At 38.2% G+C, this 24659-nt stretch overlaps 2 protein-coding genes across 3 annotated transcripts in view; one reads left to right on the forward strand and one right to left on the reverse strand.

Moving 5' to 3' along the window:
* Positions 1 to 24659, forward strand: part of LOC112645926 (uncharacterized) — a 548956-nt gene that overhangs the window by 43562 nt on the left and 480735 nt on the right. For both annotated transcript variants that reach the window (XM_049105761.1, XM_049105760.1), the window contains exons 2-3: positions 1851 to 1960; positions 3366 to 3462. The gene's annotated coding sequence lies outside the window, so the exon portion shown is untranslated. The remainder of the gene's footprint in view (positions 1 to 1850; positions 1961 to 3365; positions 3463 to 24659) is intronic.
* Positions 14824 to 15635, reverse strand: LOC112645871 (40S ribosomal protein S6-like). The gene is given in 2 exon segments (XM_035710342.2): positions 14824 to 15272; positions 15275 to 15635. Coding segments are annotated over 2 exon segments (810 nt in total).

The raw sequence follows: 24659 nt of genomic DNA on the forward strand, positions 1-24659 counted from the left end.
TAGAGAGATAGTCCTTTTTTTTTTTTTTTTTTTTTTTTTTTAGTCTGCACTCAAGAACTTTTAAGTTTAAATCAGAAAACTTTCCGGGATCCCTGGGTGGCGCAGCGGTTTGGCGCCTGCCTTTGGCCCAGGGCGCGATCCTGGAGACCCGGGATCGAATCCCACGTCAGGCTCCCGGTGCATGGAGCCTGCTTCTCCCTCTGCCTATGTCTCTGCCTCTCTCTCTCTCTCTCTCTCTCTGTATGACTATCATAAATAAAAAAATTATTAAAAAAAAAAAAAAAAAGAAAACTTTCCCTGGTTCTTACGAGCAGTTTGGCCCTAAGCAAAGTTCTTATATTTCTTTGTGCCTTAGTCTGTAAAATTAGAAAAGTAATACCATGCATGGAATTATGAAGATTAACTGCAAACATATTTAGTATATATGGCACCACACTTGGTACACAGTAGGTGCTCAATATGTTTGTTCTTTAGAGTGCTTGCTTTTGAAAATGGCTTTTCATTTAGATTTTCTGTTCTTCCCCCATGGGTTTAAATCATTGTTGATATTAGATTGAACCAAGGAAAATTTGCTACTACATAGACATTCACACTTGGGAAAATGAACACAAATAAGTAAAACATGTTTCGTATTTTTATTCTCAAAAGCCTGGTAGTTTTATATGTTTTTTTTTTTTTTTTTTCAGCAAATACTATGACACTGGGTTTGGAGGTAGGCGGTGTTCAGAGAGGTTTGGCATCTTTGCCAAACTAATATCCCTTTTGTTGTATATATGTATGCAAACCTGTACTTCTATCCCTATTGTAGACATACATATACAAGAATATGAGGTTACACTTCAACATGGTGAATCGTTGTGTCATGAAAAATGGCATGTCCAATAAATTCCATTTTTGAGTGAGGAGAAAGATACTGGCATGGTGGGGAAAGGAAGATTGAAGGGAGTAGGGCTTGGCCTTGGCCTTGAATAATGATCACTTGGGCTGGGATATGAGGAGAGGTATGTGAAGGGAAGAAAATATGTCAATACTTTGGGGATAAAGAATATATATGACATAGGTTTGATGGGAAGAAAATTAGTTTAGAGATATTTGGTATTTTGGACTATTAAGTACTGAAGAGTGTTATGTTTTTAACTCTGTGCTCATTATTGATGCCTTAAGGGGCTTTTGTAAACCCTCTTATATATATTATATATTATATGTATATATAATATATGTTATTTTTAACGATTATTCCCTTCCCCTGTGAAGTTTTTTAACCACAGGTATACTTTTATCTGTTTGTGTATTGTGTATTGTATATAGGGCCCAAACCAATTGCATTAGCTATGATTTTTTTTCACCCCTCCCACCCCCAATTATCACCAATTGGTGAACCAATTATCACCCCCTTATGAGTGATACCAGCACTGCTAATAAAGCATGCTATAGTGGGGCCAACATATGAGGGGCCTTCCCTGTTCAATGGAAAACCTGTACCTTATTTTCCTTCAGGATTTCATTATTCTCTTCATAATTTTGGATTTCATTCTTGATAGCTTGAGTGACACTTTGGATAGCTTATACCATAGGACATGGTGATCCTTCTTAATTTTCATTAACCTATACCTGTTTTGAATCTTAGTTGTATAATCTCGGTTGTATATGTAGTGAGTGATGTGTGTGGGGGGGCATGTGTGTCTGTGCGCGCGCACACACACATGTATAATATAAGCGATGTATTTGTGTATAATATAAACAAATAAATGGCAGGATTTGGATTGGAGGGAAAAATGGTTCAGTGGTCTTAAGATAACAGCTTTGCCTTCAGAGGAAGCATTACTCATCTAGATTCTTGTATTTTGTAGGATCCAGTACTACACCACCTACAGACAAGCGTACCACATGGAGCAACAGCCCGTCTACAAGTGCTGCCCTGGTTGGAGCCAGTGGGACAATGAACCTGGCTGCCTATGCTGTAAGTTATCATCCTTCCTGTCTAAGTCTGTCACTAGAAGTAATGGTTCCCCTGTTTTAGGCTTCAGTCATATCATGCCTGTCAAGTTTTAGGCAATCTTTAGAATCACCACAGATTCAGAGCAACTCTTTGGACTGAAAATTCATACTTGACATATGCAAAAAATGCACAAAAAGCTTTCCTGTTAAGCATTCCTAATGATAGGTCAGAACTCAAAGCCCATAAAACTGTTGCTTTATATTCTGTCTCTTTATTTAAAAGACAGTTTATTTAAAGCCAGACAGGTTACACCTTGACTTTTATCTCCCTTTTCTGTTTGCCCCTTTCCATATCATCAAATTTGTAATCCACAGTTGATTCAAAAGTCTAGAGGGAAATCACTGTACTAAATCTAAATGGGATTTCTCAACTTGTGCTTGTCATGATTAATTGCAGAACTCTGGAGGCAGTTTACTTTTTAAGATGAGGTATGCAGTCCTTTTACAAACCTTGAGTGAGGATATTCCAGAACCTTTGGAGTATGTTTGACAGCACTCAAGCAGCCACCCCAGTAACATTATATAGTTCATTCATGCCAGGAGAAATGGCTCTGTTTAGCTACTCCTTACTCCTTTCCCTATGTGTTTATGGTTATTGCAAAGTCACTTAAAATGCTTCAGTGTGTTGCAATCAATGCAGCACCACAGCACAACCATTCATCTCTCCTGCTATCCTATACCCTGGGGAGTTTGCAGGCATCCGGCTTCCTTCCCCACTGTGCTCTCTGCTCTTGAAATATCTTAGTGAAGTTGCCGCAGGCGCCCCATGTTAAGCAGGCTTAGTGTTGAGTGGTGCACCAAGGGTCAGGTGTATTTGCATGCTCTGTGAGGCCACTGCAGCTGGCTAGTTTAAGCTCAGTGAAAACATCTGCCCACAATGTCATCTCAACTATGCTATAAACTCCTGGAAATTAATGACTATGAGATGAATGCTTTATATTGTTGATGACACCTGTCACAGTCCTTTGCCTCTGGTAAGTATGAGTATTTCTCACTTGACTTTTAGATTGTTTTGGCCACATGATCATCTTCTCTATGGCATTTTTTAGACTAGCGCTATTCAGACTTGAAAGTGAATACGAATTGTATCCAGTTAAAATGTGGACTCTGATTCAGTAGGTCTGGGGTAGAGTCCGAGATCCTGCATTTGTGCAAACTTCTAGGTGATGTGGATGCTACTACATACAGAGTTCTACAGGGCTTTAAACAGCAAGGCCTTAACGATGAAAACATGGTGTCGTCTTGTCTTGGAGGGGCTGGTGGGAATTTCTAGATTGCATTTACATTAGCAATGTGCTAATGAGTATTTTCGTTTTCTCCTTTAACTGCAGTTTGTTCTCTTACCCTCCTTGTCTACCCTCATATAGGCGGTGGGAACATGTTTCAAAGGAAGGAGGTGCTCAGACGGCGAGGCCCAGCAGAGCCAGTATTCAGAGGGTTTTCAAGGCCCCCACTGTCAATATGGTGAGTAGCCAACAAGACTATTTTGTTATGATTTGGAGCTGTCTGCTTTGCTTTTAGGGCCAGCCAATTTTGTCGATTCAGACTAATGGCAGGGTTATCCCTCCAGGGACTGGTGAGCATTTAAAATGAGCCACTAAGCAAAAACCTACAACCTACAGTGTGCTCAGCATCACAAAATATGCTTTGCAGTTTAGTTTTAATTATTCACTGTAAGAGTTCAAAGGGTAGCAGTAAGTACAAAATAGTCTGTTTTGTAAAGGAAATGGCAGCTTAATAAGAAAACCTCATTCTGACCTCAGATGCTAAATCTTTAACAGAGCAATGGTTTGAAAGTGCTGGCATAGTATTTTTCTGTGAGGTATCTGTGGTTTGTGGATGAATAAAGTGGGGATTAACACACTTCCATGTGATGTGATATTTACTACTTTTGTGCCCTTTATTGGGAACAAACAAAATGAAAAACCCAACACTTGCTTAATTCTCAAAGTATCAAAACTTGGTAACCTAATTTTCAAGGTTGGAGCTCTATCAGCTGTCAGTTTTGGACATGTGCGTTTGAAATATTTCTTGTACAGCACATTTTCCAAATGGCCAATGATTTATCTTTTACTGCATCTGCCATGAGATCAGGTGCTTTCCAAAGGATTAGTTTTGACTTGATCATCTGATTCTAGTCTCCAGAGAATGTGAATGCATCTGCATTTATCTTTCCAGGGAAGAAAAAAAAAAAACAAAATAAAATCTATCTTACAGAAGTGAAAGAAATAGGTGTAAAAAGCTAACAAAAATATTGTAGTCATTATCTTTTGTTGATGCCTTTGCCTTCTCTTATCTGTACTTGAATCTTTGTAAATGAAATTGGAAGTTGCTGAGAGCTCATCACTGGTGCCCATTTATCTCCTCTGCTCTTGGCATAAGGTTAAGGCTCACGTTTTTCATGGGTCACCTCGAAGCTATTCTTGCAAATTAGTCCTGAGACTCTTTTCTGGGTTGTTTGGTTTTCTTTTCTTTTTCTTTTTCTTTTTTTTTTAAACAAATCTGTGAATTAACAAAAGCTGATTTTCAACCACAACTTATTCTTTTACTGTGGAACATTGATTCTGAAACAAGGGTTGGTGTACTCTTAGAGCTCCAGTGTATATCTTTAACTGTTCTCATTGTTTTTCAGAAGCTAATAGAAATTATACATTGGTCCATGATAACAAGTTATTTTCCTTTAAATAAATTGTTTCAACAACATCTGTAACACTGGTTTCCTCATCTTGATCAATAGCTGTGATGGGCTAATTGCACATGTCATTGTTTCATTAAGAATTTAAAAAATAATTCATTATTACTTTATTAATTCATTTGTTTCGGCAGAACAAATCTTATAAAACACCATGTCCCTGAGGAGAAAGGTAATTAAAGAGACATATGGTAATGATAATGACCTAGAAATTACACCTGGGTTAATTTATTCCTTGTTTTCTACATCAGTACTTGGATATTTTGATTATTTTAATCTCTTAACTTTTATATACTAAAGTAATTAAAATGCTTTCTGAAATTCAAGTTAGATTTTTTTATTTTTCAATTTTGAGTTGATGAGAATACTGGATTATCTTTTTTTTTTATATATATATATGATAGTTACAGAGAGAGAGAGAGAGGCAGAGACACAGGCAGAGGGAGAAGCAGGCTCCATGCACCGGGAGCCTGATGTGGGATTCGATCCCGGGTCTCCGGGATCACGCCCTGGGCCAAAGGCAGGCGCCAAACCGCTGCGCCACCCAGGGATCCCGAATACTGGATTATCTTAAATGTAGGCAGAGTCAGTGGATTTTTTTCCCCACAGGTTTGTTGGAATGCTAAAAAAGTTCCGGAAGTCATGAGAGACCAACCATAAAAAATACCTTTGCAAAGCCTGCATTTCAATTTTTTGGCATTATTGTCCATATGTGTTTATCTTTAGATTTTGACACATTTCTTCTCTCACTGTAGATCCGCTGTGTTGAATTTAAAAAGAAAAATAATGAACTCTGAGGGATATACAACCTAAAGTAGGAGTTCTGACATCTCCTACGTGGTATCACATGTATCCAGCAACATGAGATATCATAAAGTATGTAGATTTAAAAGGATTTCATGGATGGATTTTGAAAACTTCCTAGGAAATCAAACATTTGGGTAAACAAGTGGAGACTACAATTAAGAAGGAATGACATTAACTAGGTCTTTAGTGGATTAAACATGAAAATCAGCAAAGAATGCTTTTTAAAAGGAATGTAATTGTGAGGACATATACCCTATCAAATGGGTTGAATATAGTGTGGTGGTACTGCCTATAACCTATCTCTTACTCAGCTGGACTTGTGTTCTGATGGTTGAGTACATGATCTTTGATGTGATTGACACTAGTTTTTCTATATCACAATGAAAATAACTTTAATGTTGTTTTCAAATTGTACAAACAATAATTCAAATGATAAAATTAATTCAAATTTTGAAAAACATTAAATTATAAAACATTATCATATATACAATAAAGTAAAAATGCAGTCCTATTGCCCTCAGGTCATTCTTTTATGTTTATTTATTAATAGTAATACACATATATGCAATTTTACATAAATGAGATTATATCCTATATATGGTTTGCTATGAATGCCCCCCCTTTTTTTAAAACTTTCTCCTTTCTTCTCCCTCTTCTCTTCCACCTTCTTTTCTCCTCCCCAGTAACAACCTGCTGAATCCTCTTTTCTATCTTTCTCTGTGCTCACGTATTCATATACAAACAGCTGTATAAATAGTATAGAGGTACCGAACATTTTCAACCAACCATTTTTTAATGACCATTCTTATTGTTTCCAAGTTTTTGACACAATAATATGGTACTTTATTTCTGTGATACAGATTTTCAGAAGTAGAATTGTTAGAGTCAACAAATATGTGTATTTTTTATTTTAATGTACTTAAGTATCAAAATTTCATTTAAATTATTTGTAAAATTTTTGCGGGCCATGGTAATGACTTTACCAACTTATTTGGTTAGGATGGATTAAAATCTAGATAAATGCTAATTATTTACTTATTTTTTTGACATGTTAACAAAATAGGGAATCACTTGCATCTTCATTCAAAACCAGAGATATGATAAATCAAAGTTTCTGGGATCGGGGTTATTGTAAACATGGATTGGGCTTAGGATAGAGTAATGTTAACTTAATTAGAGATGTTTGAGGGAAAAAGTCTAGAAAATGAACCAGATGGCCTATTAAAAATGGAGAAAATAATCTAGTCCTGGAGAGAGAAGGGACATGCTAATAACTGAGAGAAATGCTTGAAGTTAATAATGATTCTAAAATTGCTGATCTACTTAACTCATTTGAAAAATCTGCCTCTAATAAGGAAAAATGAAGAAAATGAATTTGGACAATTAGGAAGTAATGAAGAGCTTTCTAAAATAGTTATTGATTAAAGGAATCAAAGGGAATACTTTGAAGATTTGAACACATGCAAATCAGGCTGGATAGATGGTGGAGTTTTCTCTCTTTTTTAATTCTATGAATCCAGACGGAACAACTTGGAGCTTCATTAACTGATTAATATCACACACAAAGTCACACCTTTTCTCCTCATTTATTCTATCTTCCTTGTCTCTGGTCAGAAGTCAAGTTGAATCATAATGTGCCTAATGGTTGGATGCTAAGACTCTGAGGTCTTCTTGTCTCTTTTATTCATATATTAATTAATGAATTAATTAATTCTTCTAGTCAATCTTCTAGTTAGTAAATATATACCATGCTCTGTGCAAGATACCGCAGCTACCAAAACAAATATGGTGTCCTTAGTGTGGTGGGGAATAGAGACCAGGAAATCAGGGATTATAATGTAGCTCACAAGGGCTATGATGCAGTATGATTCTATCCTAGAACAAAACAGGGGCAGGTCCATCTGTATCATGCCAGGCAATCAGAGAAGTTATTTCAGAAGAGTTAAAAATACAAAATACAACTCATTCTTAAAGATAAACAGAACATGAATATGAAATTGGGACATAGGATATAGAATATTTCCTGGACATATGAAAAGCACAGCAAATTCAAGAAATAATAATAATAATAATATTAATATTATAATTATAATAATGGTAGTTTTCTTGGCTGCAATAAGAGATGTGTGCAGGATATGGCAAAAAGAAAAAAAAAATGAGCCTTGTTTAGAGCCAGGGCAGCAATTCCTTAGCTTTTCTTGGTGCAGCCAAACCAGCTGTTTTGGAACTGGCTGCACAAGTTGCTAATTGATGGGGCTCTGCAGGGACTTTGCCTTCCCTAAATTTAGCATCTGAGCAGGCAGTTGGTATTTATTTTATTTTATTTTTTTTTTAAGATTTACTTATTTTTGCTCGAAAGAGAGAGGGAGAGAGAGAGACAGAGAGAGACAATGAGTGCTTGGGGGAGGGGCTGAGGGAGAGGAAGAGAGAGAATCTCAAACAGACTCCCTGCTGAGCACCCAGTCCAATGTGGGGCTGGATTCCCATGACCCAGAGATCATGACCTGAGCCAAAATCAAGTCAGATGCTTACCTGACTGAGGCACCCAGGTGCCCTGAGCATTTGGGATTTCTTGAGCTTACAACAGTATTCAGTGTTTCTCTACTCCTATGTCAGAGTACCCAATGTCTCCATTACTTCCAAGTGTGATGTTTTTGCACTTTAAAGATGGTGGAATCCTATTTGGTGACATGGAGAGCCTGCAGAAGTTCTGGAGTTGAGGTTGGTTTTCATTACTGACTTCTTATCTTGAGGAAGTCATTTTATGTCCCTGAGCTTTAATATTATCATTTGTAAAATGACATCTCACATTTTTAACCCCTTTCATGTACCAGACACCATTCTGAACAAATTATGTGGATTAAATTATTAATCCTTACAAGTCTATGAAGTGAGTACTCTTATTTGCCCCATTTTTGTACCTGACAAAGAGATACAGACTTGTCCAAGGTCAAACAACCAGGAAGCAGGAGATATGGGATCCATATCCATGTGTTCTATCTTCAGAGCCTGGAAGCTTAACCTTCAACTCATGGTCCCCTTATAAAAGTACTTGACATAATTGCCTGTCTGTCTGCTAGGTTGTTACTTGTGAGAGTCATATGTGATAATGCATGTGATCTGTAATTTGGAAAACATTATCCAAGCATTACTACCTTTGGACTGCAAATTCTCTGAGGTTTTTTTTTTTTTTTTTTTTTTTAGAAGGAAGGAGAAGGGGCAGAGGGAGAGGGAGAGAAACATTCTTAAGCAGGCTCCATGCCCAGTGCAGAGCATGACTAGGGGCTTGATCTCACAACCCTGAGATCATGACCTGAGCTGATATCAAGAGTCAGATGTTTAACCAACTGAGCCACCCAAATTCTCTGAGAATCTTTAGAGAAAGTGCATGAAGTAAAGCAGAAAAGGCTCCTGTTGTTACTTTGCTTCCTATCCTGTGGGAAATCTGAGCAAACCCTAAGTATTGGATCACAGGTATGATTTAGAGTCAATCAGTAGGTTTCTCAAGGAGTCCAGTGAGCTCTCTGCATGATATATCTGTTCTATGTGAATAGGTGGTTGGACCAAAGGATTTTCAAAGTGATTTGTCTATAAAAGCATTTTGAATCTGGGAAGTAGCATAGGTTGGCATAGGTCCCCCTGCCAATTCATATGTTGCATTCCTAATCCCTAGTAGTTCAGAATGTGACTTTATGTGGAAATATGGATTTTGCAGATGTAATTAGTTAAGATACTGGGGTAGGGCAGTCCCCTAATCCAATATGACTGATGTCTTTATAAAAAGGGGAAACTCGAGGGCACCTGGGTGGCTCAGTCAGTTAAGCATCTGCCTTTGACTCACGTCAGGATCCTGGAGTCCTGGGATGGAGCCAGTCCTGCATTAGGCTCGCTGCTTGGCCGGGAGTCTGCTTCTCCTTCTCTCTTTGCTTGTGCCAGCTGCTCCCCCTGCTTGTGCTCTCTCTCTCTGTCAAATAAGCAAATGAAATATTTTTATTTTTATTTTTTTTAAGATTTTATTTATTTATTTATGAGAGACACACAGAGAGAGAGAGACACACACACACACAGACAAGCAGAGAGAGAAGCAGGCTCCATGCAGGGAGTCCGACGTGGGCCTCGATCCCGGGTCTCCAGGATCACACCCTGGACCGAAGGTGGACCTGAACCGCTGAGCCACCCAGGCTGCCCCAAATAAAATATTTTTAAAAAGAGAGGGTGAAATTTGGGCACAGAGGCATGCACTTAGGGAGAACATCACGGGAAGATGTTCAGGCCGATGCATCCACAAGCAAAGGAAAGCCGAGGACTGATAGCAAACTACTAGAAGTTTTCCTTACAGCCCTCCAAAGGAAGCAGCTCTGCTGACAACTTCATCTCAGACTTCTAGCTTCCAGAACTGTGAGACAATAAAATTCTGAGCCTTAAGCCTCAAAGTCTGTGGTACTTTGTTACAGCAGCTCTGGCAAAGTAATATAGGAAGTTTAGAAAACATTTCCTTTTTAACCACAGCTACATTTCAGCAGTAGGCCTAGTAAAACAATGACAATGGAGAAAAAAATGGCAGGGGGTTTATAAAAAGCAAATCATGCTAAGAAAACTTGATGGCTTATTTTAATTGAATTATAAAATTAGTGTGGGAAGGAGATTTAATTTGGAAAAAATGCAAAGTCATTAATTGAACACACTTATTAATCTGCAGTCATAAATGAGCATTGTTAGGCAATCCTATGAAATGGAACAGGTTATATTATGGAGATAAATTGATATGTGTTCTTGACATGAGCTGACCGTGTAAAATCCAGTGTCCTTTTGTTTGCCACATAAAGATGCATTGAATTAGAGCCTTAAGCCCTCCAAAAGGTTCTAGCAGGTTTGTGTTAAGGTTAAGCAGAGTTTCTTCTGCTTTACATAATTTGGCAGGAAGATAGGGCCATATTGACAGGGATTGGGACAAGTGCAGTGAGGGGATGGGTAGAACATTTATGAGGAAAGTAAAGCATTAACTGTCTGACATCTTCTTGTGAGCCGACTAAAAGGGTTTTCTACTCTTTAGAATCCATGCAGGAAATTTACTGCCCTGGCACTGATTTGAAAACAGCAGCTTTAAAAGTGCTTTTATGAGTACACTCTTGCTGGTATGCCTTGCATGGCCAATGTTAGTAAACATAAGATGCAATTTAAAAAAGGCTGCATGAGAATTGCCTGATATTGTGAATATGACAACCTTAGAGCAGAATGACCTAACACTCTTGAGGCTTATATGATTCATGCTAAGAGTTTTATGCATGTGGGCTCATTTAATACAACAATCCTATAAGGTAAGTGCCATGAATAGTCCCCTTTTAGAGATGACACCTCTGTAGGTAAAGGAAGGTTAAGTAACTTAGCTGAGATGCATGTAGTAAATGATGGGGCCAGGGTGTGGACTCAGGCATTCCAGTTCTCCAGTTTGTCCTTTCGACAACTGTGCGTGCTGTTTCTTTAAAGTGTATGTACTTTTTTATTTATGAAAAAAGTAGTTGATGTCCTATTTCTAAAAGGGACTTAATCTTTTTAGCGTTTAAGCCTGGTCAGGATACTGAGAAAACAATCTTCCTACAGAAAGTATGAGCTTAATGAGTCTCTTCAATTAAGACTTTGCTCATTAAATGTGCGTATGTATTGAGTGTTTCTAAGCTGTGTAAGAAATATGTATCTCTATTATCAAAAAGCTTATATTCCAGTTATGGAGACAAGAAAACAAATCATTATAATATGATGAACAGTATTCTCAAAAACACACTAAAAGGGATGCAGAAATGAGGTCATGATGGGGGGAGTTGGACTTAGTAATTGTGGCAAATACAATTGTAGATTAATGCCATGCCACCCATTATTGCCAAGCTAAGTAATTTGGATTGCAAATCCTCAGATATGTAATGCCACTGAAGATTTTAAGAGGGGCATTTCATAGGCAAAGTGTGTCTTAAAGGTAGAGCTACGTGTAGGTATCTCAATTCCAGATTTCAAGATATACTATGGAGTTATAGGAATAAAAATAGTCTGATATTGGCACAACAATAGACTCACATCAATGGATCAGGGTAGAGAGCTCAGAGATATACCCATACTCATATATGGTCACTTAATCTATGACAAAGGAGACAAGAGTACAATGGGGGAAAAGACAGTCTCTTCAACATACAGTAGGAAAACTGGACAGCTAGACACAGAAGAATGAAACTAGACCACTTTCTTATGCCATACACAAAAATAAACTTAAGATGATTTAAAGATCTAAATATGAGCCCTGAAACCTTAAAACCCCTAAAAGAAGACATAGGCAGTAATCTCTTGGACATTGCCATTAGCAGCATATTTTTGGATATGTCTCCTGAGGCAAGGGAAACAAAAGCAAAAATAAACTATTGGGACTACTTCAAAATAAAAGGCTTCTGCACAATAACAAGGAGGGAAATAACAAGACTAAAAGGCAACCTGATGAATGGGAGAAGATATTAGCAAATCATATGTCCAGTAAATGGAAAATACAAAAAATATATGAAGAACTTCTACAACTCAATGTCAAAAGCCAAACAATCTGATTAAAAATGGGGCAGAGGATCTGAATAGGCACTTTTCCAAAGAAGATATACAGATGGCCAATAGAAGAGGTGCTCAACATCACCCATCAGGGAAATGCAAATCAAAACCACAATGAAATATGACCTTGTACAAGTCAGAATGGCTACTATAAAAATACAAGAAATAGTAGTGTTGGCAAAGATGTGGGGAAAATGGAACTTTTGTGCATTGTTGGTGGGACTGTAATTTTGTGCAGCCACTGTGGAAAACAGTGTGAAGCTTTCTTAAAAAATGAAAAATAGGGATCCCTGGGTGGCGCAGCGGTTTGGCGCCTGCCTTTGGCCCAGGGCGCAATCCTGGAGACCCGGGATCGAATCCCACGTCGGGCTCCCGGTGCATGGAGCCTGCTTCTCCCTCTGCCAGTGTCTCTGCGCCTCTCTCTCTCTCTCTGTGACTATCATAAATAAATAAAAATTAAAAAAAAAATTAAAAAAAAAAAAATGAAAAATAGAAATACCTCAGGATCCGGTAATTCCACTACTCGATATTTAGCTAAAGAAAACAAAAAACACTAAGTCAAAAGATGTGTGCACCTGAATGTATATTGCAGCATTATTTCCAACAGTCAAGATATGGAAGCAGCCCAAATGTCTATTGATAGATGAATGAATAAAGAAGAGTGGTATATGTATACAATGGAATATTATTCAACCATAAAAATAATGAGATCTTGCCATTTTCAACAGCATGGATAGACCTAGAGGGCTAAGTGAAATAAATCAGACAGAGACAGACAAATACCATGAAATTTAACTTAGATGTAGAATATAAAGAACAAAACAAAAAAGAGACACTTAAATACAGAGACAAACTGATGGTTGCCAAAAGGAAGGCGGGTATGGGAATGGGTGAACTAAATGAAGGGGATTAAGAGGTACTGACTTCTAGTTATAAAATAAATCATGGGGATGAAAAGTACAATATAGGGAATATAATCAATAATACTGTAATAACGTTTTATGGTGACAGATGGTGACTATACTTATCATGGTGAGCATTGAGTAATAGAATTCTTTTTTTTTAAGGTTTTATTTATTCATGAAAGACACACAGAGAGAGAGGAACAGACACAGGCAGAGGGAGAAGCAGGCTCCATGCAGGGAGCCTGACATGGGACCCGATCCCTGGACTCCAGGATCACACCCTGGGCTGAAGGCGGTGCTAAACCGCTGAGCCACCAGGGATGCCCATACATAGAATTCTTGAATCAATGTTGTACACTTTAAACTAGTATAATTTTGTATGTTTTAATTTTTTTTTCTTTTTTTAAAAATTTTTATTTATTTATGATAGTCACACACACAGAGAGAGAGAGAGGGGCGGAGACACAGGCAGAGGGAGAAACAGGCTCCATGCACTGGGAGCCCGACGTGGGATTTGATCCAGGGTCTCCCGGATCGCGCCCTGGGCCAAAGGCAGGCGCCAAACCACTGCGCCACTCAGGGATCCCAATTTTGTATGTTAATTATACTTAAAAGACAAAAAAGTAAAGATACAGCTACAAGATAATGGAAAGAGGCTGAAAACTCAAAGGAAAAGGAAATGTTATATCATTGAAATGGCCAAATCTTGTATGCACTCATTTCTTCTTTTTCATTTCTTGCTGCCATAAGTGGTTTGTTTCTTTAATTAATTTTTTAAAAATATGAGACTAATTTATTCTAGTAGGTACAAGGTAAGATGTAAAACTTCTCCTTTTTTTTTTTTTTTTTTTTAATTACAAGTTCAAGTCCTATTTTCTCTTATGGAACCTGATGAACATAGTTTGAAAAAAGAAATCCTGGATAAAAATGTTAACATGCTCTACTGCAGAATATGGTTCACTGTTTTTGAAGAATAGTATAGATGAGTTTTTGCTTGCCGTTTGAAGTGTATGATGCGTGTGTGTGTGTGTGTGTGTGTGTGTGTGTCTTGTGAGATTTTACTCAGGCTTATTTATATTTAGGTATAGTGAACTAGAAATGCCCTATCAACATCACTGTCAACAGAGACCATGGGTATGTATCACTTGGATTGGGTAGTGCAACTTTATTTCTTAGTTATTTTTGAAAACATAAATTCCTCAGTTGATAATAAAAGTCTGTTAGTAATGGCTATAGATGGAATGGAGCATCCCACTCTGCTCTGCTTGAGTTTAGGCTGGTCAGTGTTAGAAACTACTGGTATGATAGTCAATTATTAAAATTCCCTTAAGTGATTAGGATGTTTTATGTTTTCCAAAGAAAAATGAAACTTCTCTCCGGGATTCTTGATCTCAGGGCAGTCTGGTGAGTATGTATGTGGAAGGTAGGGATAGGAGACAGGAGGAAGCCCCTGGAGGGCCTACTCCCTCAGGGGTTTTCTCCAGACAAGACAGTACTGGTAGCTGGTGAAATGATCACAGGCTTTTTTGATGGCGATTTAAGGGTGCATTTCCTGAAGGAGACAAAATAGAAGACCCGAGAAGACAGCACCAAACAGAAAATCAAATTCTAGATAAAACAAAGGGAGGAGAGTAGCGATCATCAAGAGAATTGAGAGACTGAGTGTTATCAAAGGTGCAGATTAAACTGCACAGATTCAGACCTTGTTCTCAACAGAAGCATCTGCGTGGAGCATCTTCTTCCTTACTGGTCAAGCATAGTAAAAAGCTGGATGTGCAGAACATGATGCTTTAATATTATATTTTTTTAAACATTAAGAATCAGCTTTTACTGTATTACTCAAAAAATGTGTTTTTTGAGATTTGGTGTCTGATTGTATTTATTTGTTACTCTTAGACAATCTAATTTTTGACTGGATTCAGACTTGGAGGTAGAGGCTGTCAGAGAGGACAACCTCTGACTCTTGGCAATCTGTTGCTGGTGTGTTTCTTCGGCCTCCTTCATTCTCTTGGCCAAAAGTTTAGCATATTCTGCAGCCTCTTCCATGTTTTTCATAGTACATTGTTTCTTCAGAGCAATATGCCAACATTTATGTTGGAGGTCATGCTGAGTAACAGGATGCTGAATCTTGGGTGCTATGGTTCTGGGTTTCTTACCTTCTTTGTTTAAGGCCTTTCTCATAACATACTGGCAGATCACATCTTCTTTAGAGAGATTAAAAAGTTTGCAGATTCTGCTATTTTCTTTTGGCCCCGGGACACAAGGCACAGTCGTATCAGTGAGTCTAGAACATTCTTCTGCCCTCGCCCCCCCCCCCTTTTTTGTTTTACAATGACCAAGTTGGGAATACTGAGGTTGGTATTCACCCTACAACCCTGAACAGATTTGCACCTTCTTTGTTCAGTCCTCCTTGGTCTGTAACTGGAATGCCCCTTACTCAGCAGCAGGTGGACACCCTGCTTCATGGGGAAGCCTTGTTTGTCATCACCATCACTGATTTGAACCCCATAAACCTTCCATTCTTCACCCAGAGCATTAGCTGCAACTTCTATGGCCATATACTTCTCATAAAAGGTATGAAGTCTGTGTTCACCATCCACTTCAGTGAGTTTCTGGCAGCTAGTAGCTGGTAAAGAGATGTTCAGCTTCATTTTAAAGCAGCCTACCACCCCTGAGATGCTATGAAAAACAGCTGGTTTTCTCAAAATTTATTTTTTGAATCACTGTTTCCATTGGATTTGAAGAAGTGTTAGAGGAAAGGAAGTTTCTGTGTTTCAAACAGTTTGGAAAATTCCATATCAAATAGCCTTATATTGGGTTCATTCTTGTAGGACTCTCTAGAGCCTTCAATGTGCTAAGGTATATTGTGATTCTCCCAGAAGAGAATCTAGATTCCTCTGTATTCCCGACCCACGACTATATAACCCTTTTCCCTGCTTTTCCTGGGGCTATCTTGAAGTATTTCTTAAAATAATATTTTAAGTAGTATTATTTTGTAGAATGCAGTTATACACACACACACACACACACACACACATATATATAATCTCAAAATTGGAAATCAAAAAGCTAAAGCTATTTTTCCAATCTGCTCAACTAATAATAACTTATTTATATAGCAGTTAAAAAAACACATTTAACAAGGTGCTTTCCCATATGTTATCTCATTTAAGCCTCACACCCACTCTGTGAGGGGGTTCACATTAATCCCAAATTAGAATTGAGGTGACGGAGACTTAGAAAGTTTGATGTGCCCAAGTCACAGCTTGTTAGTAGCTGAGCCAGGATTTCAACCCAGGTCTTTGCTCTAGTGTTCTATGGTGTTGTTGCCCAGCTACCTGGGGGGTAAGCAGGGCTTGCCATGGGCCCCTGGAAGCCCCTCTTTTGAGGAGCTGAGAAGGGGAGGAGGCAGAGTGGGTTTGGGGAATTCCTTCTCATCTCTCTCCATTCAGGGGCATCTCTCAACTGCCCAATGCAATTTTCATAATTCATATTTTTTTCCTTTCCTCCTTTTCATCCATCAGAATTTAGTTCCATTACTTTTCCCAGCGAACAACATCAAACTATTCATGGATACTACTAGTTTAACATATTTGTTTTTTAGCAGTGACAACACAATGCTTAACCTAAATGATGACACAGTCCTGGCAGTCAGCAGATGGGAAAGTCTTGTAGCGGGAGCTTTGAGGAACCCCTCCAAATGTGTTCATGCTCTTTGCACCCAGAGGTGCAGAACTAGTTGTGTCTGTTGCCTTCCAGGCAGGTAGTAGTAGTTTTTGGCAGTTCACTCCTTCATTATTGCCAGTGAGGGAAAGAACTCTTGTTATGTTTGTTCAAACTCATAATGCCAAGGTCTGCTTCTAACCTGGCTTCATTTTATACCCACTACCCTCCCTTCTCTCACCTGCAGGCATTTCCACTATAAATTAGCTTTCTTAATCTCTAGTTTATTAAATAAATATCCCTTGACCTTCAGAATGCCTAAGGGCATAGTTACAACCATAATGAATATGCTTACCATTGAGATAAATGCTCCAAATCAAAAGCTAATGAGAAAGATGCACAAAGAATTTGACCTTATGTAAAAAGAGTTCTGCCCTTTGACCTCAGCTTCTAGAAGGTAATCTCTCAGCCCTCGTAACAATCATATCTGTTAGGGGCTTTGCGTCCAACTGTATGACTTAAGGTGAGGGCGGGACACACTTGGATAGTCTTTGGTTGGAGTTCTCGCCACACCAGAAAGACTAACAACATTGGTAGGGGCTTTGGGTCATTACTAAAGGGGCTGGAAACTGGGGATTGAAATCAACTAAATGGGCAATCAATCAATCAATCACGTCTATGTAATGGAGTCTCAGTAAAAACTCTACACATGGGACTCAGCTGAGCTTCTCTGATTGGCAGCAGTCTATGCACATGGTGATGCCAGGGGAGTAACATGCTCTGATTTCACAGAGGACAATGGAGGCTTTACTGGTGGTACTTTCCAACTCTGCCCTATGCACTTCTTTCCTTGGATGATTTTAATGCAATAGCTTTTAGTGATGATTGTGAGTCCTTCTAACAAATCGTTGCACATGAGGGTGGTTTTGGGAACCCCCTGAACTTGCAGTTGGTGTCAAGTGAGGGTAACCTTTTGTGGGGGTTGTTCCCTATAACTTCTTAGCTGGCTAAACTCTGTTAGAGGAAAAGTCTCTTCTTGCTTTTTTTCTCCTTCAGAAATAAAGTACTTTGAATCTTTGTTCTGCTTCCTAGTGAGTGTGGGGCACAAGGAGAATTAAGTAGCATTCTAGGGCTGCCCAGTTGTGCAGGATGGTACTGGATGAGGGCTTTCCTCACTGTTGCTGAAGAACAGTAGTGTCTGCATTGCCTAAGTGGGTTGAAAGTAATGGCTTAACTCACTCATTTATTGAATCAGATGGCAAGCCACAGAAGGCAAGTGCAAAAATAACATTGGTTAGTTCTGAACAATGCTGGAGACTGGGGAATGTGGGGGAGTAGGAGGATAAAGTACAAGGGACCTCAAGTTTTACGAGACTTCCTGTATTTTGAATGACTATTTGTTGAAGATATTGTAATGATTTTAAAGACAAATGCTAAAGAATATTTAACAACTGGAGATTTAGTCAGGTAACTCAAATAAAGGCTATGTTTTCCATTTTGACAGAAGAGATGATGATATGTTTGTTCTGTTGTGAGTTCTAGTGACCCCTGCGTAGCTTTCATTTATCACAAATAATCTTCTCTAGGATACTGCAATTGCTGCAATGTTGAGATGCTTATGTTACATCTGACCTTGGAGAAGGGTCAAAATAAATCTGTGAATTAAGCAAGAATATATTACAGCTGGTTGAAAGCATGTCAGGAATACCTAAAGAGAAAACTAAAACTATTTTTCCCCTGGAGTCTACGTACAAGTTGTTGTGGCTACTTTTCCATTTACTTGGACTTTAGTAGAGAAATACTGTTTTTTGTTTTAGTTCTAATGTGAGTAAATGTCCACTGTGGACAGAAGACCCCTCACAGAATGGAGAAAGCATGTGGTTGCTGGCCTTGAGTTACATATACAAGAAGGAAATATTCAGATAAGACATCAGTTGTGATAATTTCCACTTAACTAGAAACAAAAAAAGTACAATGAAAAGCTCAAATACCTGGACTATATAAATGTATAGTTAGCAGTGGGTTAGAGAAAGTCTTAATGTCAGACAATCTCAGTGGTAACTTCCTTACTAATTTAAAGAATTATGTATAAATGCTGATGGCACCTGAAAGCCACATTGCAAAAAGATAAAAAGTAAGGAGTGAGCAAGATGTATATTAAAATTGAAAGGAAACAAATCCTATTAATACTGGAGGAAATGGAAATTAAGACTAATGTGCTATTGCAGGAAATATAAAAGTTAATAGATTGAGTATATCTTGAAAAATGTGATTCAAAGTCTTTTTTCCTTCCTCAAGTTTTTTTTTTTTTCTCATTTAGATAGTCCCACTTTATGACTCAGGCACAGTTAAAGAAGGAAACGTGTTTTGTACAAGTGTCACTTGAAAAAAATGTTCATTACAAGCAGAGATTAAAATTTTATAAATACATTAGGGCAAATATACTTTAGGGTGAAGAAGCCTCTTCCATAGCCAATTAACAAATAAGAAAAGTTAGTTAGATAATAAAGGAATTAAAGCTGAACAAGACTCATAGTTTAATAAATAGGAAATGATAGTTGGTATTTTTGAACTGAAAAAAATGAAGTTTAATGAAGTCACTGGCGTGATGGTACTTAAAGGCTAGTGCTGCAACTCTGTGGGAGGTGCTATATATATTTGTCACTCATCCTTGAGTACATATATCCATTCATTTATTCATTAATTCAACAAATCATTGTAGCAGACGTTTGTACAGGTCTTTTTTTTTTTTTTGTACCAGATCTTTTGACCACAAAAGTGAAATGCTCCAAATGGCTAAGAAATTTTCTTGGTGGTTAAGAGAAATGGTTAAGTGCCCTCTGAAGCTTTAAACAGTATTTGTTTGGCATAAGCTGGTAATAAATGTCTCATTGCCTTCTCAAATATTTTGAAATCCTTCTAAACTGTATGTGACCTTAAGGTAATCAAATTGTTAAGAGAATGAGAACTGTCTTCAACTATTCTGGATCATTTGTATTTTACTATAATGGGATAGTGAAGACTATGTTCAAGAAAAATAATGGCAACAACAGCAACCATACATTTCAAAAATCAAGAAAGGTAGTCCCCATCATATCCAAAGGTCTACTGTTATAATAGTAAAAATATTCCCTATTTGTTTTAAAAGGTATTTTCTGACTTCCCTACCCTGTTGTGTAGAAATAAAGGATTTATTATCCTGGCCCTGTTGAGTCCTAGAAGTTGTTAAGGTCAGACAGAAAATAGACTTTCAGGAGATTTCTTTGTGGCTTTAAACTACATCATACTTCTTCTGGCTTTAGCTTATCTCGGTTATGAAATGTGACCTGTGGGAACCATCTGGGAATCTGTAGGTGAGACTCAATATTGTGATTCTAAACAGGCCTTCACATTAAAGACAATCTTTTGATATCTGATCATTAACAAAGAGAATGTATGTATGTCATTTTCCAAGTTCCAACTTGGAAAATGCAGGAGATCCAATTCTAGAGGCTTTATTAAAACGATTATTTCTTCCCTTGGTTTGTTTGTTGATTTATCTAGTGGCATGACTTTGAGCCCAGCTCTATGTTTTTTTTTTTTTTTAACTTTTTTTTTTTTTTTTTAACAAAAAAAGGAATAACTTTTAGCCAGGGAACTAGAAAGTTTCCTCTTGCTGAAGATACAGAACTAGATTATGAGTGACCACGTGGTATGGTTGGCGTAAAGGAGACTGCAAAGCTACACTGACTAGTGGAGGGAACACCATCCCCAAGATCACTTCAGAGTCTCAGGTTCTGTGATCTCTAGGTGGCAGTTTTGAAGCCAGGATGGAACCTTAGCATCTTTGTATCTGGCTCCCAGCCAGGAGCCCGAAACAAATTCAGCTTTAAAGGTATGTATTGGATGAGTAAATTAACAGAGTGATCAGAAACTTGCCGTGTGGCTGTGCGTTTGAGGCTGCAAAATTAGACTTAAAAGGCAGTTTCTTTTTCTCTGAGTCATTATGCCAGCAGTTTGGGTCCTTGTCTTGGGAGGAACGGCACAGCAAGGCTGTGACTGTCTGATCCGCCCCAGCTGAGCTTTCCCCAGGATGGGTAGCTGTGGCTCACTTTATACCACGTGACCCAATCAATAATGTTCTTTTGAGAAATAAATTTCTATTCAAATAAAACATTTACATCAACTAATCACCACCATTGGCATATATATTTTTAGAGATGTAAAAACTTGAGAGCCAAATCTAAAGAAATATAAATGCCTAATCCAAAGTAAATGGCATCACTCAATTTCAGAAGCAGCTAATCACTACCTAATCCCACTCCCGTATCCTCCCAGGGATTAAGGAACCAATTCATTCCACACTTTTTTTGGAGTTAACAATCTTCCTGGCTGCGCTCCTGGCTCCGCAGTGCTTTGGGGCTGCAGAGCAACTTGGGCATCAAAGCTTTTATTTTCATCTTTGATCCTTCTCTTCAGGTTAGACCTTTTTCTGCCTGCTTGCAATTTCTCAAAGAGAAGGTATTAATAATTTGCCATCGGAAGACTTCCAATTTCATTCTCTTGTGCCTTTGTCTACTCTGCAAGTTTTTTTTTTTTTCCCCCTCACAGGGAGAGACAGCCTTTTTTGACACCATGTGCTTGGCTTCAGTAACTCGGAGGATTGCAGAAGCCTTCCTATGGCTGTCTCAAGTACGACTCCCCTGGGTTAGCAGTCTCACACCCTTGACCTGCTTCTCCTGCCTAATTCCTAACTCCTAGCGGTTATAAAGTTACTATGCATTGAACTGAGAATCCATTTTCACAACTCTTGCAGGTTGACAGCAGTTGTAATGGACAGTTTCAAGCCAGAATCTTTTTTTTTTTTTTTAAAGTCTGATCTCCCTTTGACCTGTAAACATTTACGCAGAATATAACTAAATTTTAAAATGTAGATCTAGTGGATTATGAAATAATAATTTTGGATGATGCTTCTCCCACGGTGGGAACTTAATGTATATTTCTTTATTGAGTATATGTGAGTGAGAATCTCAGATGTCTGCCTTAGTTTTCTTTACTGATTTCAGAGTGAAACTGTTGGGTTAAGAGAGAAAAATATGCATTTGTGGCTTATGCTTCTTTTGTATTTCTCTAGAGGTGATCTTAGTACTTAAATGAAATTGTAATGGACATTTGAAAATGAAATCTTTTTCCACATTGGCTTATTTCAGACTGAAGCTAGTTGGATGCAAATCTGCCTATCTAATCTTCTTAGTATAAATTTGCCTTTGATGTTGTGGTTTCATAGTCTAGATCTGCCTTTCTCGTTATGTCTTCTGGCACACTGGTATTTGGGGAGACATTTTCATTTCCTGTTCTAGCCTGACTAGGGTTGGGGGGGATTGATCTACCAGATGCCCCTGCTTGATAGTTGCTCACAAATGCCTGCCTGTATTGAATGTGCATGTCCATATCTGTGGGCATAAATTTTTGGAAAGCATCTCTTCTTAGACTGTCCTAGTGGCACCTTTTATCTTTAGTTCTGCCCATCTAGGAGGCTTTTCCTCAAAGAAGTATAAGCATAAAACACTTGCTGCTCCTGCCAGCAGTTTAAATCTGTACCAAATTTCTGTAAAGCATTTTTATAAATTCCTATGACATAATGACATTATTGTTGTATTTTCTGACATTTTTCAGGTTAAGATGTGAATGTTGAAGACTGAGATTATAATTATTCAAATTTTCTAAAGTACTAAGATACCAGTTTAAACAGCAGACATCTAGCTCTTCATATGCTTTATCATAAAACATGACTTATCCAGTACTGCAAATACATTTTGTATTTGAGAACAAGAAGGAAACAGACATATTTTGAAGGTAAAACATTTGAAATGAAAAGGAAGCACCAAAAGAGATTTATTTGAAAAAGTCAAAGATAAGAGGGGGAAAAAGTCTGCCAATTTTTTTGTAGTTCTTCAAAGGTATTTCTCCAGGCTGGTCGCAGTTGCAAGAGGATTGATTAACCATGCTGAGTGGCTTTATATTTTCTGTATTGAAATGGACGGGTACTAGGCATAAGCACAAGATTGGATATAATAGAGCCGATCCACTGCTATAGTTCACTTTAATTTAAACCTCTGGGTGACCTCCAATTTCATATATAGGAATTAAAATATATTTGGCATTTACTATGTGCCATACAATAAGTATAAGTCTTTTAGAAAAGCCTATAGTAGTTTGCATTTTTCTCCTAATCAAAATGGGAGAGACATCATGAGATATTTTTTAGCACATGCACCCCTCAAGCAGTTCTATGAAAGAAGCATTTTACGATCATCCCTATTTTAGAGATGAGGAGATGGAGGCAAGGAGCAATTAAATAAATTGTTCAAAATCAGTGTGCACATGGGTGATGGTACTCAAAGAGTCCACGATCTCATCCTAGCATTATTATTTTGCTTAGACGTGATGCTTCTGTGAATTCATGTTTGTTGTTTGTGGTTGACGTGGCTGTGTTTCTCATTCCACAGAGCTCTTGTCATTCATCTTGGTAGAGATCCCATAGTTAAACTGGGCAATGCAAATTCACCTTTTCTCTTGCCTCTGGCTTTTAAAATGATCCCTAGCCAACAGGAATGTCATCTATAGATTTGAAGAGCTGTTTCAGGTTTTTACCACATTATAAATCATAGTTAGTGCCATTCATCAGAAATAGTTTTGTGACTTGAAAGTGCACTTGCCACCCATTCAGATGCTTTGTGGAATCTGTTTAAAAATGAGGAACTTCGGGGATCCCTGGGTGGTTCAGTGGTTTAGCCCCTGCCTTCGGCCCAGGGCATGATCCTGGAGACCCGGGATCGAGTCCCACATTGGGCTCCCTGCATGGAGCCTGCTTCTCCCTCTGCCTGTGTCTCTGCCTCTCTCTCTCTGTGTCTCTCATGAATAAATAAATAAAATCTTTAAAAAAAAAATGAGGAACTTCTGTCACTTTTACTCTTTTGAGAAAGGAAACAGCAAAATGGTGATTGAAAAATCATTAGCTGGCGAAGTTCTGGTGGTAATAGTCCATCTTGAGGAAGCACTCACAAGTTTCTGAAATTCTGCAGCTGTTCATTCAAAGATGGAGGGAGATAGACTGCACAAAATAGCAAACAAAGGCACTGCAGCCTGCAGGAGAATTGGGATTTCATTGTGTGTGTCAAAAGTAAATGAATTCAAGAATAACCACTTGAAAAGGAATTCTCCCTTAATGTCTTTGGTGCAAAAATGTGCTCAGATTGTACTGGCTCTGAAGAGTGAGACTCAAAGAAGTAAATTACTTTCTAGCTACTAGCTTTCAATTGCTACTGGCTCAAAGTGCTAGCTAACCTTGTGAAAAGGGGAGTAGAGAAGAGAGTAGTTTGCATTTTTCTCCTCATCAAAACGGGACAGACTGAGTGAGATACCATAGTGGCACCCAGATTTCTGATGACAGAAGCTTATAAATAGGCATAAACATCCCATTGCAAGCCTCAACAAGAACCACTTAAATGTCCTGTATTCATTTTTCAAGCAATTTCTATTTGGAATAAAGGGTCTAGGAAATGGTTTTGAGGTGTGAAAACTGATATTTATAGAGAGTAAACTGTTTTCTTTGAAGGCTTTTAAAGTATGTATTCTGCAGCCTTGTCATTATGTAAATTTGTCTGGGACAGAACAGTTAGAAGCCAGTACTAATGAAGTGATGGGTCACAGGTTCAACCATGGTCTGGGTCAGTGCGTTCCAGCTAAAGAGAAGTCTTTAGCATCATTGAGGGTGCCCTGCAATTTGTTGGGCTTATTTGGTCACAAGAGGACTGAGGACGTGAAAATCAAACCCCTTTTCTGAGAGATCTGCCCGAACTGCTTGGCAGTTGCATCCTTTGTATCTCAACAGGTAGCCCTGAAAAAATATATTTTTTCAAAGGAGGGAGATGGTATTTTTTAATCTCAAGGGAGGGGTGCCTGGGTGGCTCAGCAGTTGACCTTCTGGCTTTGGCTCAGATTGTGATCCTGGGATCCTGGGATCGAGTCCC

This window comes from Canis lupus, chromosome 34, assembly GCF_003254725.2.
Source record: "Canis lupus dingo isolate Sandy chromosome 34, ASM325472v2, whole genome shotgun sequence".
NCBI classification, from domain to species: Eukaryota; Metazoa; Chordata; class Mammalia; order Carnivora; family Canidae; genus Canis; species Canis lupus.